Genomic DNA, 19469 nt, shown 5'->3' on the forward strand with positions numbered 1-19469 from the left:
GGAGAATGTAGTGATGACTGATGAAAATAGAAATAAATAATATTTTAAAGTATATTAATTATAGAAACCCCTTATTTTAAATTGCAATAATCTGTCTATATAGTTTGTATTACGTTTTAGTTTTTAGTTGTAGTTTATTTAGCTTTAGTTATTTTAGTACTTCAACAAACTAAAGGAACAATGTTTTAATATTTTATTTTTTATTTATTTAGTATTGAATGTGTTTTTTATGATTTTAGTTTAGAATAACCCTGACATATCCTGTCTTTGATTCCAGGTACAATCAGAAATAAAAAAGAAATGGCAGCGATGGAAATTGGGTATAAGCATTTTGGAGGACCAACGTAATACAGGTAGCAACACACAGCAGGGAGGTGCAGGTCCTCGGTGTCACCACGACCCTGCCTGCTCTCCAGACTGCCCTCTGGACAGTGGCAGCCAACTGTCCTCGGACCCAACGCCCACAGCCACCCAACCGGCTGTTCAGCATCACTACCATCCCGGAGCAAAGAAAGGCAAGGCGTACTGCTACATCTCTGCCCGAAAGCAGGTTCTGAACGGGCTGGATGTGCCAGCATTACCCCAGTGCGCCGGAGAGGGAGCAGTGACGTTTTCTGAGAGCTACTGTTGAACCATGTGGACTGGACAAACAAAGCCAGATATCATGGAGTGTCTCATTGTTTTTAACTATCAAAAGGATATTATCACATCACGTTTCTCACATTACACCTGGCAACCCTCTTTATTTGTTTTTTTCTGGTTTACCACTATACCTCATTTTGGACTCTAGATTCATTCTGTTATGTGCCAACATTGTGGATCAACTCAAAGACTGCCTACTTTACCACAAAGTCATTTATATTTTGATTGCATGAGGATTATCTGTTCAAAGTCCACAGGTAAGACATTATGCTTCTGCATTCCACTCGATGGCCTAATCTCCTTTCATTTAGTGCCATGACAGAACCCAACTGTGAACTGTATGTCTACAATAGAGTGGATTACTAGGTATTTTAGTTAATAGGCAACAGTAACAACAATATTAAACATAGAAACTGTTTGTTTCCAAAACTTTATGATGGTTTAAATCAGAGTATGCCCTCATTTTTTAACCACTCACTAAGGACTAATATCAATTCTTACACTGTACGCCGCCTTTGTTTGTTACTTCGCCTGGACATTCTTTTTCTGTGAACATAATTAGAAGAGTGCAGAAATCATAGTGATATCTATATTGTACCTGAGCTTTCACTGTGATTTAGACAATAGATTATGTTGTATCTAAATTCAATTGTATCCATCAAGTGGAGGTGGTTTCACAAAGGCTTGAGGTTATTCCACGGCTCCGTTGACAACTAAAGCCACCTAGTGGATGCAGTGAGAACTGCACAGATGTGTTGTAGAGTTGTGTTCGTCTCCTGAAGAAATCTTTTATCACATTTGAATGGCATTAACCTGGTGCTAAGAGTCTGTGGTCATGCATGAATTTGTCAAAAATATTGGTAGGATGTCTTTGTTGTAATGTGGTAAGGTTTGTCTCATGAAGCCACTGTTGTTAAACATACAGTACATAGTTATTTATCACACGTCTTTCACTCATGTTTTGCCCAGTAATCATCTACATATTACAGAATAATATACCATTCACAGAGAACAGAGTTTAAAACGTGAGATGCAGGGCAGTGAAATGGGAAAAATCTGTAGACTAGAGGGCTTTTTTCTCTCTCATTGCACTACCCTGCATCTTGTGTTTTTAAATGCAAGTATGAATTCTGTGTGAATGGCACTTAAGTGTGAAAAACTAAAAGCACTGTGCCGACTTAAATGTTAAACAGTTGTTAGAAGTGCCAATATTTTTTGACTTTTAAAATAGTCATTTATGTCCTTCAAAACATTCCACAAATGTCATGTTAGGACACCTAATATTGTGTTTCAGATCTGCAAAAAGTGGGTTAACCGGCTAGACTCCTTGAGGACAGGAACGTGTATGCTAAATATCAATGTTGTATTTGCCACAAAAAAAAAACACACACACTTGTGCAATAATATCATTTTGGACATATTTATTTCCATTAAAGCATCAAACTGAAATGAGAATAAGATGAATGTTTTCTTTGTTCATTTTGGGCATGTTCCTCTATTTCCTGGGAATGGCATAGCAGTCGTATGTGCGGGGCATGCGGCCAAAACTGCACTTTGTTGGTGCTGTGTCGAGTTCCTCTAGTGGCACAGTGGCTTTGAAGGTGAAGTGCTGAAGGAGGTACGTGAAGAAGATAAAGAGCTCTATACGAGCCAGAGCCTCACCAAGACACGCACGCTTGCCTGTCAAGAGAGCAGACAGAAATTATTCTCCATGTATCAGCCATTTTATTGTCTGTGATTTGCCCTTTAAAGGATTAACTGATTTAACATGGTTATTTTTGTCCTAGTATTAAAACAGTGAGAAACATAATTATTCAGTTTTCTATGGAATCCTGTTTCTTCCACCGAAAATCACAAAATGAAAAAAAAAAAAAATTGGGGGCAAAAAGTCACAATTACTTTGCTTTTTGGAAACAAAAAAACGGAATTGTGAGATGTAAACTTGGAATTGCAAGAAAAAGTCAGAATTCACAAAATTCTGTGTTTATGTTCTGCAATTCTGAAGAAAAAGTTGCAATTACCTTTTTTAATTCCATGGCTAAACCGGGCTTCTAGGGTGGGCGAGATGGCCAAAATGTTATATCACGATATGAGTAATTTTATTTCATGGTAGTGATATATATCACTATATAGTTATTTTTGCTTTAAATAAGGTCTTTATGATATCAAATTTTTTGATACCATAGAAATTTCATAATTCTTGTCACCAGTGTCAAAATCACAAAAAGCTAATAATAGCCTAAATAAAAAAAAAATGTAATAAAATAAAATAAAATAAAAACCTCAAGCTCACTGAAGACATGTAAACAGTCAGCAATTAAATAAGAATAAGAAACTAATTACAAGCAATAGGACAAAAAAAAACTACAGTAAAAAATAAACAAGAAATGCCACATATATTGTAAAAAGTAATTGAATGTATAAAAACACTGCATATTCTTCACTGTGTAAATTAAATATATATTTCTTATTATTAAAGTTAAAAAAGTTATTTAGTCCAAAGCAGTGAGATTTTCTCTCTTTTGTTGTTTGATTAACATTAATGACAGACAGGAGGAATATTAGACTGCTGTCACTTTAAGAGCTGCCTGGATCCAATATACTGTTACACATGTGTTTTCTTTCTCAGCTGTTTGTTTTCACTTAAAACCTAAATTACTGTGTTTATAAAGATACTTGCAAATGACGGCATTTTGACACGTTCAAAATGTGTGTATTTAACCGTTCAAAGCCTATGAAGTGGCAAAAATAACTCTGTTCAATACTCCCTCACTCACATGCACGCACCTCTCTGACAGCGCACGCTTATAGTGAAATGAGTTATCTTACTCACTATTAAATTCGCTTTGTTTTTAAACCGCAATGCTTAAAAAGTTGTCGTGACCAAATTGCACAGCAAAGTCACGTGGGCATGTAATGGCGATAGAGATGATCTCCACTGGTTGACAAATTTCTACCGGTTAATCGTGCCTACCAGTATATCGCCCACCCCTAAGGGTTAGTTTTCATATAAAGCACAACATTTTTATGGTCTAATATGCACAATGAAGTTCTAAACGCACCCATGCCAAATACAACAAATGCATCGTTTTTCTGAAATCGACCATCTGCATCCAAGAAGTTCTCTGGATCAAAGCAATCTGGGTTCTTCCACATTTTCGGGTCTATAAGCATAGAGGATAGCAGTGGGAAAACCATGACCCCCTAGAAAACAAATAGACAGACATAAATAATAATACATAGTTACAGTATTTAATAAAGATCATGTAAATACATAAGAAGAATACCTTAGGAATGACATAACCATTGTATTCAGTGTCACACATCATCTTGTGCGGGACAGCGATGGGGGCGAGATCCATATTGCGCTGAATCTCGTGGATTACCGCATCTGTATACGGCAGGTTTTGTCTGTCCTCTACTGAGGACCAACGGTCTTGTCCTACCACCTCATCGATTTCCTTCTGAACACGCTCTGTACAGAACAAGTGAAAGTAAAAACACTCTGGATTCTGCTTGAGGCTTGGAGAGAGAAGACATTTGTTTGATCTCACCTTGAACGTCTGGGTGCTTCATCATCAGAAGCAAAGCGTGTCTGACGGTGGATGAAGTGGTTTCTGTGCCGGCACTGAACAAGTTCCATACCAGAGAAATCAAGTTGTCAAAATGATATTCTGTGTCAGGATTGTATTTCTCCTGTGATTAATAATTAATACAAAAATTATCCCACAGTCTCAAAAGCAGAATATGAGCAAATATTTAAATGGGCCTGTTTGTTGTCAGGAAAAAGGATAAATATGTTTCCATTTATTTTTACCTCTTGAATTTTTAGCACAAAGGCATCAATTAAGTCCTGTGGGCACGAGGGGTCCACATTATTTATCCGTGCCTTGGCCTGACGTTTACAGTACTCTCTGGCCTTGTCTACGTCTCTAAACAGCAGGTGGTGTTTACCAGGAAAGAGGCTGACTAGCTTAGAAAATACATTATAGATCTATAAAGAAAGAAAATAAAGCTGTTTATGCATGGAATATTCAGCTGACTTACAAAACCAAAATATTATAACAAATTTAATTCAGATTTAGCTAAACAAATTTGCTGTTGCGGGGCTATTTGTTTCACTCCTATTTGTTTTACTACACTCTAAAAAGTTCCATTCCACAAAAGGTTCTTTATAGTGAAAAAAAAGGTTTTCTAAGAACTGTTCATAGGAAGGTTATTTTGGGGAAAAACTCTCTTAACCTTTATTTTTAAGAGTGTGTACAAAATATACATGAAAATAAAAACTTCTTGGAGTACAATACCTGTCCAATAGGGCTATTGAGGACAGTGAAGACAGAATTTACTGTCTGAAGGAGAAACTTAAACTGTGGATCCTCAAATTCAAACCTTTGCCCAAAGACAATGCTGCAGATCACATTGGCCATGGTATTAGACAGCATATCTGCAGGGCTGAAAGCAGAGCCTTTGAAGAGAAAATAACATAAGATCAAGGTACTAAGATCAAGAGTTTTCAGTTTATGTCAACTGATAAGCCGAATATAAGAGAGGACATGCAAAGAATATTAAATTATTTTACCTTTACATTTTTTAAACATTTCCACAAGTTTCTCAGCCTCCTCCCTGACCCGTTCCTCAATGCTCCTGCGGACCATTCCAAAGTACTTCAGCGTCATAAGAGTGAACCTGCGCATCTCCTTCCAATGGTGTCCACTGGTGGACAGAACCCCTGAGACAATGTTAACAACATTTCTAGTCTTATGTTAAACAAAAATGGTTTTCCCAACTCCCTGCTCTCTCCAACTCCCAAAAATACTAATTAAAGTGTAATGATTAACAATGGTCTAGACTCTAGAGAACCTACCATATCCAAGTGTGATCTTCATCAACAGGGGATAGGTGGCCCTGCCGCTGAATTCTTCACCAAGACCAATCATAGTATCCTTTAGGGCTTGATATCCAGAAATGATCACCACAGGACTGTTTGCCAACCAGATGGTGAATACAGAGCCATACTTCTTACTCAGCTAAGGGAAGAACAGCAAGAACTGATGAATAACCATGAATAATCTTTATGCAAATGTATACATATTTATAAGTGGTACAGATATAGTATGAGTTATAATGTGCTTTAGTCAGCAAGTCAGAGGGCAAAAAAGCAAAAGCACAATTCATCTTTGAACGACAGCAGTAAAGGGAGCCTTTGTATAATATTCAGCCCTATAAATTGCATCTTTAATCCTCTCTGGCGAGAAATATTGAGAATCTCACCTACATTAAAAAATTTTCTGGGTAATTAATTAATTAATTAATTAATTGATATAATGATTTTTTTCCAACCTAATGAGTTAAAATGCATATCCCAACAACCATCCAAGCAGAAACAGTTGCTAATTATATAACAGAGTTATTGTATATTAAATACTGACCTTTAGGTAATACTTGTATGGCTCCTTGACATCAATTTGAAGTATATTTCCCAGCAGTGGATATGGAGTTGGTCCTGGAGGCAGCTGCCCAATGCTGCTCTGCTTTCTTTGACTCTTCCACAGCAATAACAGCACCAAGCCAGCTGTGACAACGTATAATACATTTGTCAGTGTCAATGTTATATCCATCTTATATCCAAAATTCACAAGACTGACGACATAGCAATAACAGGAATGAGGTGAAGACAGTGTCTGCTCTGGTGCAATGACATGCTGTCAACTACTGTCTGTTACTATTTACAAAAACACACGAACGCTATAAAGTCTGTTGATGTTTTGCAGGAAATTTCTGTTTTAGCCAAGCCCACAACGAAAGATTTAGAAAATAGCACAGTGTTCTACTGAGCAACAGGAATTAGTCTGAAAACAGCTTTGGTATTATATTAAATTAGCATGGTATGCATTTTTAAAGAGTTATTGCAAATTGTTAATGCAACAACTCAACAGTGCAGGCTATTATACAGAGTAGCTGTATATATATAGCAATATGTTCTTTCTGATACACTGTAGAGAAAATGTTTCTTAATTCTGAAATATGCCCCTATGTAAAGATATGACTTTTAGAATATGTCAGTTCTGTTCAGGGCATTTGGTATGAGTTTGGACTCTTGCCCTTCTGAAAAAACAAATCAAAAACTTGGCTTCAAATCAAATGTTGATATGCTACTCATAAAATGTTAACCTTTTACAAAACCATTGGGCTAAATAATCAAGTCAAGTCAAGTCACCTTTATTTATATAGCGCTTTTAACAATACATATTGTGTCAAAGCAACTGAACAGCATTAATTAGGAAATAGTGTGTCAATAATGCAAAATGACAATAGTAAACATTCATTTTTCAGTTAAAGGCAGTTCATCATTGAATATAGTTGGATAAACTAACTTTGAGCATTTTTTCCTTTACAGTTTCTCGACAAAACAGGACTGTCGTTATTCATTACTTAATTGTAGATTTACATATCGCAAATATGTAATTCAAAGTTTTAGCGTGTTGTTTAAAAAATTAAGATAACTGAAGGTTTGCTGTGCTTATAGAGACACCAAAGACAATCGTTTTAACTGATTTCTTCCCTAGGTTTACTGACAGAAATTCCGACCCAACCATTAAAGTCATTGTATAAATGATCCATATATTGCATTCGTATTTGAAATGCTCAGGTGTCTTTTAACAACTGTGAGGGGAAAAACGTTTAAGCCTCAAGTAGCAGGTTCTAGAATGAGCATCAAGTTCGGTTGAGGAGATGCGGAGAGGAGAGTGGTCCAGCCGTGAGTCACAGCCGTGACGCAGGCAGAGAGAAGGACAAGGCGCAGCATCCTCTCCATCCTCCATAGCACAACAACGACTGACAAAAGAGTGGAAGAGAAATCGCGATTTTGAGGCTTGTTATCAGGTAAGAAGGCTATAATTTCGCTGTATCAAGTATCTGAATATATAGCTGGCCATCTTGTTTTTCCGCGTGAGAAAAACAGCCTGCTTGTTTTTCATGTGCTGCGTGACGGAGCGTCCATGTTTTCTTGTTGACACAGGGCAAGACTGACATGCTTAATAAGGCAATACGAGAACACACTGCGGCTGTTTTTATATATTTCGACGCGAGATACAGATTTGAGATCATTTTGATTTATTTATCGACGATTTAATCAATAATGTTGAGGGATTGAAGACTGTGCCGATTTCATTTGTGCACGACCCATTTCTGAATTACGCCCCTTTTTTTTTTTTACACCCAGGAGTAAAATACAAATGAAATATTCAGCAGTCAAGCAGTTTAGATATCTTTAAATTATATTAATCTTTTAAATAATGTATTATTCCATTTTTTCTATAAAATTAACGATTCAACTGTACACAGATATTAGCATAATTTGCAGTTTATATATACTTGACTGTTATGAAATATTATTATGTGCTTGCATTTTATTGTCTTGGTAGACCTATTTTCCATTTTTGCAGTAGAACAAACTTTAAATCTTAACCTTGCAGCCATTATGGAAATTCTCCTTTCCAAGCATTTTCAAAAAGTTTTGAAATCTGATTGAAGTGTCAGTTATCATTACAAGAGGCAAAATCTGTTACCATGTGGTCTATTTGTTAAATTGACATCTTTATAGTGAATAAACACCATCCTGTCTCCCGCAGTCTGATGCAATAGAAGGACATTAAAAGGCAAGCACTACCACAAACAGCTAATGTGTGAGCTTATTCCAGAAGCAATTAAAAACCTTTGAAGGTATACATAATATATTATTAAAAAGAGCAAGTGATATTGAAGCTCATATTCACTTTGATCTTTGCTTTAGATGAAATAGTATTCAGAATAGATCAGAATGTCTAAGCATTTCGTGAAATAGGCAATAAGGAATCACAATAAAGGCTCTAATAAGATCTGATAAATTAATCATAGAAAATAGTTTTTTACAGAACAAAATCTAAACTCAGTGGAGGAGTAAAATCTATCATATAAGAACATGATTAATGGACTTTTGAAGGTACCCCATTAATAAGTATTTTGATTTTATTATACGTCAGTGGTAGTTAAGTTTATTCCAATGGATCAGTGGTTTTTTCTCTAAATAACATGAGCTTGAAATGCAGTGTATTTTCAATATTATCTTTGGCCACATAGATTGCAGGCATACTGATGTTAAAAACCATAAAATATATCAGTTGCATGCAAAATACTACATGTCATGGTCTGCTTTCCAAATATTTGGGGTAACTTCCAAAAGATAAAGATAAAGCAATGTACTGTAGGACATATACTGTAGTGTTGGGCTAAGTCTAGCATTCTCTGGTTAATTCCCTGAATGTTATTTTGATGGCTGATTGAGCAGAATACAGTTACGGGAATCTAAGACATCAAAGTAAATTGCAATGACTTATATTCAGCATGGATCTCCAGTAAGATGGTGCAGTGGCTTGTGAGGTCCAGTCTCTCCTCTGTTCCAACAGACAGTGCTGGAAGCAGTGAGTCACTCATCCTCTCCGCCAGACTCCGTACTAAACTTAGAGTCTCACTGGGAGGAATGACTGTGGCGTAGAGGTTCATGATCATACATCTCATATCATGTATACTCACTTGTGTTTTTGAGCAGTGATCAAACAAAAAGAATATTGAGAGTGTCAATGAAGGCTCGGTTCCTTTAGGGTGTGTTTACAGGTGGCTGCTTTGGTTTGATTAAAATGAACTCCGGTGCAATTGCTCTGTTAGTGCAGTTCATTTGAATAAGGATGAACACCGCCATCCAAACCTCGGTGAGCACCTAACTCAAACCTGCTTTCAAATCTCTGGTGCAGTTTGACTGGTATATGAGTGCAACAACATAGACCAAAGACATCTAGCGAACCTGATGTCACAAGATGTGACCTGGTTGTATGTTGCACATTATAGTTCAGTACAGGCATCATGGCATTGTTTTGAATGCTTTACACATTTTATAAGCTCTTCATCAGCTGGATAAAATACCACCATATGTACACATATGCAGTGAGCGTGTGCTTGCACACAACATTGATTTGGATGTTCTGTAAGTTCACAAAAAATCATAAAAGCTGTCGAATTAGGTTGTGATTGTATCTTTATGCCTTTTGTTTTATATCTTTAGGTTAGGTATTAAAAATGACAGTGTGAACGCTAAGCAAACCTAGGTATCATTTTCTTTTTTGGTGTGGACCAAAATAACCAAGAGAACCAAACCAGTGTGATTTTTAGTGGACAAAATTATGAAAATCAAGAAATAAATCAGTTATCATTGCTGGGTTGATTTTCTTGTACACATTTTATGAGCACTGTTCTATCCAATGTCTATAAAAGTTATGAAATTGCACTCTGTATTGTTATTTTTAACTATGCATTTTTAATGTACAGGCCCAAACACATAAGCAGAATGACTAAAGAGGAAACTTCTGAGGTGGAAGAGGCCCAGCCGGCCTCTGAGTTCATCAGCCCTGCTCATGAACCCCGCATGAAACCCATAGTGCATCCATCTGCACAGGCTCCACTGCCCAAGGACTATGGTGGGTTCCTCATTGTAGCAGTCAGATCTACCTAAATATATTACAGAGAACAAGAAGAAATCCTGAGCTACAAGTTAATAAAATTCCACAGCATAATGTAGTTGTAATTTTATTGGCTGTTGTAATAAATCCCTGTATTTATTATCCTGCATTTTGTTTAATTCTATTAAAGCGTTTACCTTCTTTGATCCAAATGATCCGGCCTGCATGGAGATTCTGACAGACCCTCGGACCACAATCCCAGAACTATTCGCCATTATCCGCCAATGGGTTCCACAAGTTCAACACAAGATTGACGTCATAGGCAATGAGGTAGTATTTCTTTGGAGTTGTCAGTAGTATAGACAGGAAACATCCTGAATATGTGGGCAACTAACAAAACGTATTTATTTTACTTAAAGGGATAGTTCACCCAAAAATTAAAATTCTGTCATTAATTACTCACCCTCATGTTGTTCCAAACCTGTAAGACCTTCGTTCATCTTCAGAAACCTAATTAAGATATTTTTGATAAAATCTGAGAGCTTTCTGGCCCTTTATATACAGCAACGCAACTACCATGGTCAAGGCCCAAAAAGGTAAGGACATCATTAAAATAGTCCATGTGACATGAGTGGTTCAACCATAATTTTATGAAGCTACGAGAATACTTTTTGTGTGGAATGGGGGAACTATCCCTTTAATGAATGAAGACAGTGAACCATGAATAAATGCCATTTGTAGAGACATATTGAATTTCTATCCAGCTGCGGGTATTTTTGTGTAATTGATAAACTGATGATAAAGAGTCTGGTTTCTAATCCATGGGTTGTGTTTAAACTTGTTGAAGACTTTTGTCCTCTTCACTCTTTGTGAGAGTTTTTTTCCAAATGTTTCTCAGCTTTCTTTTTTTCATCTTTCTTTTTTTAATCATTTACACACTGGAGTGCAAAGTTTAGATGCTTGATGTTATATTGTCACATTTGCCTTAAGCTCTATATTAACTTTTATATTAACGTTTGCCAAAGTGATTTGATTGCAGTACAGGAAAATAAATGTCAGCTGATTGAATTGATTTTACACATGTTGGACTGAGAAAGGGTCACAATGTTCATTTACACATTTTTTATTCAAATTGACTAACATTAATTGAAGTCTTTGTAAGCACTTGGAAACACTCATGTTTATATGCACACCATTGAGTGTGGTTGTAAAGATGTATGAGTAATGGATAAGGAGGTGTCTTGCTGTAGATAGGTGTACCGCCTAGAGGAACTGGAGCTGCAGGGATTGATGGCAGTGGCAATAAGCCTCCTACATTTGACTGATCTCTACATTGAGTCCTGCCCTAAATCAGCTCCACCTGTCAGGTCTCAGTGAAGAAGAACTCTCACTGCCCACCAGTGGGTCAGGCTTGTGGGTCTGACTTGTGATGTGTAATCAAAGTAAAGGGTTTCATAATTTCAGAAGGTTAAATGTTTTCATGACCTTCCTAACAAGACTAGCTTAAACTAGCCTTGTACCTCTTTTATGCTGGTTTCACTGGTGTCAGAGAAAAAACAGAAAACCACATTTTGAGTTATATTTTTCTGCAGGGAAATCACAGGTAGAGGATCAAAATTGTGAAGATTTTTAACACATAATTTCAGATACATAATTTGAGATAGATGGCATTTTTCATATTTTTTACTTGCACACAAATCTTTTTGATGTCTTTTGGCATGGTGTGTAAATGGACATGTGTTAATTTTCAATAATACTGCACTCTGTTCAATGGGATTCCTGCATATCAGCTCCAAGTTTTCCACAAAATGGATGCTATATATTAAGAAAATGTAACGTTAAGGATGACTCAGCAATAAGGCTTCTTTCTATCACATATCATCAATATTAATTGGCTTAATTTTTCACCATTAGAGTGCATCTCACTAATACAGCTCTCATCCAGCTTTGAAAGTGGCCATGACCGTAATTGTCTGCATTAGTTATTAATCGGCTTCCAGTTGCATGGAAGTTCATCATATGTTGATCAACTCTGTCACTTTCAGATATTAAAGCGAGGTTGCCATGTGAATGACCGTGACGGCCTGACGGATATGACTCTTCTCCACTACTGCTGCAAAGCAGGAGCTCACGGAGTGGGTGAGTGACACTGGAGTTGACGGTTGGAGGTCTTTGCCATGACTTGCCTTGCAATCCACAATCCAAATCTGACATTTCTCTGTAATTGAGGTCATTAAAGTTGAACAACTTCTAATTCTAACTCTGTTAATAGCTCTAACCTTGCTGTGCATTGCACTCTTGCCAACATAATTAAAGCAAATCTAGCCTGCAGCACGTGACCGTTGCTATAGTTAACCATGTGTTTTCCTTTCAGGTGATCCTCAGGCAGCGCTCCGGCTGTCCAGTCAGCTGATAGCTCTGGGAGCTGATGTGAGTCTGCGCAGTCGTTGGACCAACATGAACGCCCTCCATTATGCGGCTTACTTCGATGTGCCAGAACTGATTCGTGTTCTGCTCAAAGCCTCCAAGCCTAAAGGTGAATTTCCAAAGCAAACAGTGTTTGTATTCATGACGGCATCTGAACTTTTCAGTAACCCAGATGCTTTTTGAAACAATCTAGCCACATTCTCACACACAAGCTGAGGTAGAAAATGCGAAGTAGTTTAGTCATTTAGAAAATGTCAAGTATCATGCACAAGCAAATGATGAAGTGGCTAATGAGTATTTGGCCTCTCATTACATATTCCACTAATAAAGTCAGGTGTCCTTCAACATATCTGTTGCTCTTCTCTCCACACAGTGCTCAACTCCACCTGCAGTGACTTTTATCATGGCACAGCCCTGCACATCGCCGCCTCCAACCTCTGTCTCGGTGCTGTCAAATGTCTGCTGGAGCATGGAGCCAACCCTACTGTCAGAGTGAGCATAATGATTTATACTTCACTTGAGCTAATCAGCCTAATTGGCTTCGTTCATTTTGAATGAATGTTTCAGATGTCTTCGTTGGTCTGTTTTCAGAATACTTCAGTAGCCAGATCATCAGTATCCAGATAATTTTAAATGGACACACTGTATATATAAGATAAGATTCACAAATATATTCTACCATTCAAAAGTTGAATGGGGTTGGTAAGATTTTCTAATGTTTTTGAAGGAAGTCTCTTGGCTAACCATGGCTGCATTTATTTGATAAAAATACAGTATAATAATGTTGTGAAATATTATTACATTTTAAATATCTATTTTCTATTTGAATACATTTTGAAATGTCATTTACTCCTGTGATGGCAAAGCTGAATTTTCAGCACTCATTACTCCAGTCTACAATGTCACATGATCAGAAATCATTCTGATATGCTGAATTGGGGCTTAAGAAACATTTCTTATCATCGATGTTAAAAACTATTTTGCTGCCAAATATTTATTTTGTGGGGAAAAAAATTCTGATTCTACGATAAATAGAAAGTTCAAAAGAACAGCATTTATTTGAAACAGAAAATTTTGTAACATTATAAATATCTTTACTGTCACTTTTGATAAAATTTATGCATCCTTGTTGAAAATGTTTTCATTTCTTTCACATTTTTTGACCCCACTTATTGATAACTTATTGACACCAAACTGTTGAACAATAGTGTATATTTACTAAAAAATTCTGAAAAATTGCACTCTGACTTTTGTTATCGACCCAGTAGGCAATGTAATCTCAAAATTATAAATAGTGGCCTGATTGGACTATCACTAACAGATAAACTCTGCATATTACAGAATGATAAGGGTCAAGACCCTGCTGAGGTTGTTCCTGACCCCATGGACATGAGTCTGGATAAAGCTGAGGCCGCCATGGTGGCTAAAGAGCTGAAACAGTTGCTGCTGGACGCAGTGCCGCTCAGCTGTAACCTGCCCCGCGCCACCCTGCCCAATTATGACAACATCCCCGGCAACCTCATGCTTTCCTCCCTGGGTCTCAAACTAGGGGACTGTGTGGTGCTGGACGACACAAAGGTGAGATTAGGAGAGTCTGTGTGTTTATAGACTTTGCAGTGTCTGGAGCACCTAGGAGAAGATAGGATATATAAATAAAACACAATGCCTCTTTTCTGCAGGCTGGCACCCTCCGTTTCTGTGGCACCACTGAGTTTGCTAGTGGGCAGTGGGTTGGTATTGAGCTGGACGAGCCGGAGGGCAAGAACGACGGGAGTGTGGGTGGGATCCGCTATTTTAACTGCCCCCCAAAACAAGGTGTGTTCTCTTCATTTCTGTATTCGAAAAGTCGTTTTATAATTACTGTAATAACAACAGATCTGATTACAGTATTTGGATGAAATAATCTGATTTCTAGAGTTTAATATTTGGTGTACACATCTATTCTTCAGGCATCTTCGCCCCTGTGTCAAAAATCAGCAAAGCTCTTGAGCAGACCCCCTCTTCAGTCACCTCCACGCCAAAAACCCCTCGCATGGATTTGTCTCGTGTAACCGGCAAGATTAAGAAAGAGAAAAAAGAGAAAGACCGTGAAAAGAGTGAGTGATAACATCTATATATCTAACAACTATCTGTTTTATATGTGTGATTTGAATTCTGTTTTGTTCAGTGTTCATCTTCTATTAAATTGTCATCGAATCAGTGTTTAGACCCAAGTTAATGTGTGACCACTTAAAGTAAGTCTGTTATGTTTACCAAGGCTGCATTTATTTGATTAACAGTAATATTAACAGGGGCACCACTATGAAATCGCCCTAACCTTCCCGCCGTTACGGTGCCCCTGAATATTACCAGTAATATTATTACAATTCAATTTTCAATTTGAATTTATTATAAAATTTAATTCATTTTTTTATGACAAAGCTGATTTTTTTAGCAGCCATTAATACAGTCTTCAGTGACACATTATCCTTCAGAAATTATTCTAATATTCTGAATTTTCTATTAAAATAGAAAACAGTTCCTTTAAATTGTAATAATATTTCACTATATTACAGTTTTGTACTGTATTTTCGATCGAATATAAGCAGCCTTGGTGTGCATAAAAGACTAGTGTATATCTGAGTTCCACATATGATTTGCTTCTCCACCAGCCCCAAGAAAGAAGTCTTTGTCCGGGGTCAGTTTGGATCCTGATGGAGTCAAGGTTGAAGTTGGGGATCAGGTGTTGGTGGCAGGCCAAAAGCAAGGGATTGTCCGCTTTTTTGGCAAGACAGACTTTGCTCCTGGTATGTCTAAGCGAAGGTCTGAGATAATGGTATAATATAATGATATAAGAATAAGCCTGACATGATAATTTACACTTCTCTTATAATTAATATGAAATCACATATAAGTACAATAATGTGCAGCAAGTATTTAGAATTGTGTGTGTGTGTGTGGATTCTTTTGATCAGGATATTGGTTTGGTGTGGAGTTGGAACAGCCCACTGGAAAGCATGATGGCAGTGTATTTGGAGTGCGTTACTTCCACTGTCTGCCCAAATATGGGGTTTTTGCACCACCATCCCGTGTTCAGAGGTAAAATCTTCAACATGTAACAGAAAGAAAAATGTTTTGCAGATACACAACTTGGGTTACAGTAAATAGGGATATGTTTTACTGCTTTGGTTATAGAATATGAGCACACCATGCCTTTCATTTAGCTTTTATTACTGAGTAGCAAACACATTTGCAGTAATGTTTCACTGTTTATGAAGGGATAACGAAAAAGTACCAGAACAATGTTAGGGGTTGAGGCCTAATTAAATGTGCTAAAATACCATCTACGCTATGAATTCTTTGTAAAACCATCTATTATAAGGTAAAAAACAGAGACATTTAGTAAAATGTATATTTAAATCATTTTGTTGTTCAGATTAATTCTCCAAAAAGGCATCAACAGTATAATCTGATTTTTTAATCTTGCAGAATTGCAGGGCCCAAAGATCCTCAGGGTGATGGGACACTAGTGAAGAAAGTCCACCAGGTGACTAGTAAGTACAATGATAAGAGCATGTTCTTCTTTTCTTTGCCTGTTTTTAAAGCAACACTGCTTCACAATCAGAGTGTGTGCATTTGTATGAATAAACAACATTAGCTCACAGTTAGTGCTCCGTCTTGTGTGTATCTTCTTGGTTAGGAATACAGTGACACCTACTGTCCATAATGTGTAATAGCATTAGCAATAAGTACTTTTCCCGTCTAAAGTTTAAAATTCAGCTGGATTATTGCATGTAGCAAAGAACAGAAATATATGACATTTATTATACAATATGTATAATACGATATGAATGAACAACACAGTCTCACATGGCAGCCTCAGCTGCATGGTTATAATATTTGTCTGTGTTCATCCTCCTATACAGTGTCTCAGCCGAAGCGTAATTTTAATGCGATCCGTTCTCCAAAAGACATAACATCTGAAAGTTCCATATCCAGGTATGCTTCTGTCCCATAAATAACACATCTGTTTGGCTGCAGCTGTGAATCTATAATGTATCCTGTGATGCAAGATTAAACAGCATTTTACATTCATGATCCGTTTCTGTTATAGCAGGTTGCTGTTCTGTTGCTGGTTTCCCTGGATGCTCCGTGCGGAGATGCAGTCCTAAATCCACTGGTTACATCTTTAATTCTATCTCCCCCTCTTTTTCTGTTCCTCCTCAAGATAAAATCTCGCCCACTCTGTTTACTTCCATTATTCGTATGTGCTTCTCTCTGTGAAGTACCCAGACTGCTGTCCCGCCCCTTTGACGGCAACTCATTAGCAAAAAAATAGTGCCTTGTCAAGTAACTAACGTCCTGCATTCCGATGATTGAATTATAGACAAACAATCTTTTATGAAATCAAAATAAGGGAAAATCATTCCTACTGAAAGCCATTGGTATCTCTCTATCTGCTCGGGGTTTTTTTTTGCTAAACCACTGTGGGTAGATTATTGGCAGTATTCAAACTTGATAATACAGTCATAATCCACAAATAACTAGGCTTGTACGTCTATTTTAATTTGTAAAGGTGTTTTTTTGTTTTGTTTGTAAACATGCTGTTGTATTATGTACCTTTGCTGTCTTACTTTACAGTATTTTATAGTATACAGCCTTTGTTTCCTAAGTTTCAAATGCCTTTAAGTGAACTAGTAGGTGACATATTATTAGTAAACATAAAAATGTTTCATTGTAACTGTAGTCTGAAAATATTGATGCTGCCAATGTGAAAAAGAAGAGGGTTTTTGTCATTGGAGCCTAATTCTTTTTTCATCTACAGTGAAACTGTAAGCATATAGCTTAAAATATATTAATATGTTGCATGAAATAAGCAGGCATGGGCACGTTTTTAGGTCATAAACTGCTCTGAAATGAGGTGAGAGGCCTGCTTTAGATATTATAAGCTAACAAATAACATTTCATTTAATTAAAATCAACCAAAGCGCAAGCTCCATGATATAGCAAAAGCTAAATAATCTCTTACTTCAGAATAATGTACTGTTAAGAACCACTTCAATAATGCAACACTTGAGAGGAGGCATGTTCATTCTTGACCTTTCATAAAAACGAGGTGACGATAAGCATTCGTTCATTTTATAAACCCAAATAACCATATGAATCACAATCATGTTTCTCTCACCCAAAAAAAATAAATAAAACTAATTATAGTTCATCTAGTATAGTTTAAAGTGAAGTACAGTTTATATTTGAACATAAATCCTCATCTATCGTCTACAGAAGCTGTTAGGCCAGACTACCTATTCCTTCTCTCTGTTTTCACTCGGATCAGTTTTGTAAATGCTGTTCTTTAAAATCCTGATTGTGAAAACAGTATGTGTTTATGATATCGTAATCAAGTGTGTGGGTAATAACAGCAATATTTACTCTGTGTCAACATGCTATATGAATATGGATAGAAACTCTGTCTACTTTATTACCACCTATGGAAGCACAGCATGAGTAAAAGTGTCTGTCCCTAATAGATGACCTGGGATCAGTTAACAATAGGTGAAATCACTTCAGTGATCCCAGAGCGGACAGATTTTGTCAAGGAGAGAATAAAAAAACAACAGCTTGGCTTGTGCACTCTCCTTTCTTGTGAACACTTGGTCAACTGCACTGATTTACAAAAAAGAACAACTTACAAAATTGAAAATGTACTGCTTGAGCAGGTCTGAACAGCTTTTGATTTCTTCAGCCGCCTTGCCATCATTTCATTAAAGAACAACTGAATCTGTGTGGTAGGTTTAGCAGTGACACTGTAGTGAGCAGAATAGTGCATCTTCTAATGGAGTGCAAAGGTCAGCTCACAACAAACCTGAAATTGTGCATTATCATTTTGTGACTTGTAGAGTACAGTATATTGTTTTGTGGTGACTTAAAGTTGTAGAAAGCATCATTTACCTTAATTTCAGGACAAGTCACACATTTTTTTATGCCAAAAGGAGAGTAAAAGTATGACTGTAAATTGACTATTTCATATGTAAGTATCTCGCACTGACTGGCTCACCCTCCACGCTTTCAGAGAGTTTCAATGTGACATCTAGCATTGTCAGCAAAGCTTTCTGTCATTTTCTATCCAGTTGTGTAATTGGTATAGTTCATTTGTAAACATTTATTCGTCTGAGAAAATATATATTTTAATAATTTCACAAGGTACTTTTTTAATGTCCTGTGCTTTGTTTTCGTGTTAACTATACTCTGTAAATCAGATTAATGTGGATCTTATCATGAATTCGGTTTTGGATTTGATGGACAACATAACTGTAGCCTACTGCATGCTGTGTATAGACCTACATTTGCAGGTTTCTTTTTCCTACAGTATATCAGCATGAAAAAGCTTATTAATTAATTCAAGTGAAACTCAATCCTGACTATATGACTAATAAACATTAGTGTTTTATACTAAGTTTGACTGTATTGTTTTGATTAATTATACTTTTTCTGGACTTTATAACTCGCAATTGCGAGTTTAAATCTCACGATTCTGAGAAAAAAGTAAAAATTGCGAGAAACAAACTCGCAATTGTATGGAAGCCCGTTTCCGCCACTGAATAAAAAATAAAAAAAGGTAATTGCAACTTTTTTTCACAGAATTGTGAGATATAAACTCGCAATTGCGAGTTATAAAGTCAGAATTGCGAGATATAAAGTCAGAATTCTGACTTTTTTTCTCACAATTGCGTGATATAAACTCACAATTGCGAGTTAAAAAGTCACAATTGCAAGATAAAAACGCGCAATTCTGACTTTTTTTCTCGCTATTGCGAGTTTATATCTCGCAATTCTGACTTTTTTTCTCAGAATTGTGAGATATAAACTGGCAATTGCTAGTTATAAAGTCAGAATTGCGATATAAACTCACAATTGCCAGTTAAAGTCAAT

The 19469-nt window shown here is 36.7% G+C and overlaps 3 protein-coding genes across 4 annotated transcripts in view; 2 read left to right on the forward strand and 1 right to left on the reverse strand.

The window, feature by feature from the left end:
- The window catches only part of LOC107548593 (gastric inhibitory polypeptide receptor-like), a 28708-nt gene extending 28070 nt beyond the window's left edge, over positions 1–638 (forward strand). Inside the window, exon 14 of the mRNA XM_016229341.1 lies at positions 278–638. Coding sequence (XP_016084827.1) covers positions 278–631 — 354 coding nt within the window. The 3' untranslated portion in view covers positions 632–638. The remainder of the gene's footprint in view (positions 1–277) is intronic.
- A 197-nt stretch (positions 639–835) lies between these two features.
- On the reverse strand, positions 836–6260 carry LOC107548592 (cytochrome P450 2M1-like). The gene is made up of 10 exons (XM_016229340.1): positions 6072–6260; positions 5507–5669; positions 5222–5371; positions 4947–5107; positions 4460–4636; positions 4197–4338; positions 3930–4117; positions 3705–3846; positions 2149–2322; positions 836–899 (listed from the first exon to the last, which is right to left on the reverse strand). Exons 1-10 carry the CDS (start codon positions 6258–6260, stop codon positions 853–855), a joined length of 1533 nt encoding a protein of 510 aa, XP_016084826.1. The 3' UTR covers positions 836–852.
- A 766-nt stretch (positions 6261–7026) lies between these two features.
- Positions 7027–18987, forward strand: LOC107548591 (CAP-Gly domain-containing linker protein 3-like). 2 transcript variants are annotated; one of them, XM_016229338.1, is made up of 14 exons: positions 7027–7524; positions 10003–10151; positions 10324–10463; positions 12179–12272; positions 12508–12669; positions 12934–13052; positions 13902–14138; positions 14240–14375; positions 14510–14656; positions 15212–15346; positions 15515–15638; positions 16029–16093; positions 16466–16538; positions 16654–18987. In XM_016229338.1, exons 2-14 carry the CDS (start codon positions 10022–10024, stop codon positions 16709–16711), a joined length of 1620 nt encoding a protein of 539 aa, XP_016084824.1. In that variant the 5' UTR covers positions 7027–7524; positions 10003–10021; the 3' UTR covers positions 16712–18987. The 2 variants fall into 2 exon arrangements, with proteins under 2 accessions (XP_016084824.1, XP_016084825.1); XM_016229339.1 differs by having other exon boundaries at positions 16657–18987.
- Positions 18988–19469: the final 482 nt, after the last annotated feature.

The sequence above is a fragment of the Sinocyclocheilus grahami genome, unplaced genomic scaffold (genome assembly GCF_001515645.1).
Source record: "Sinocyclocheilus grahami isolate Dianchi unplaced genomic scaffold, SAMN03320097.WGS_v1.1 scaffold350.1, whole genome shotgun sequence".
Classification (NCBI taxonomy): domain Eukaryota; kingdom Metazoa; phylum Chordata; class Actinopteri; order Cypriniformes; family Cyprinidae; genus Sinocyclocheilus; species Sinocyclocheilus grahami.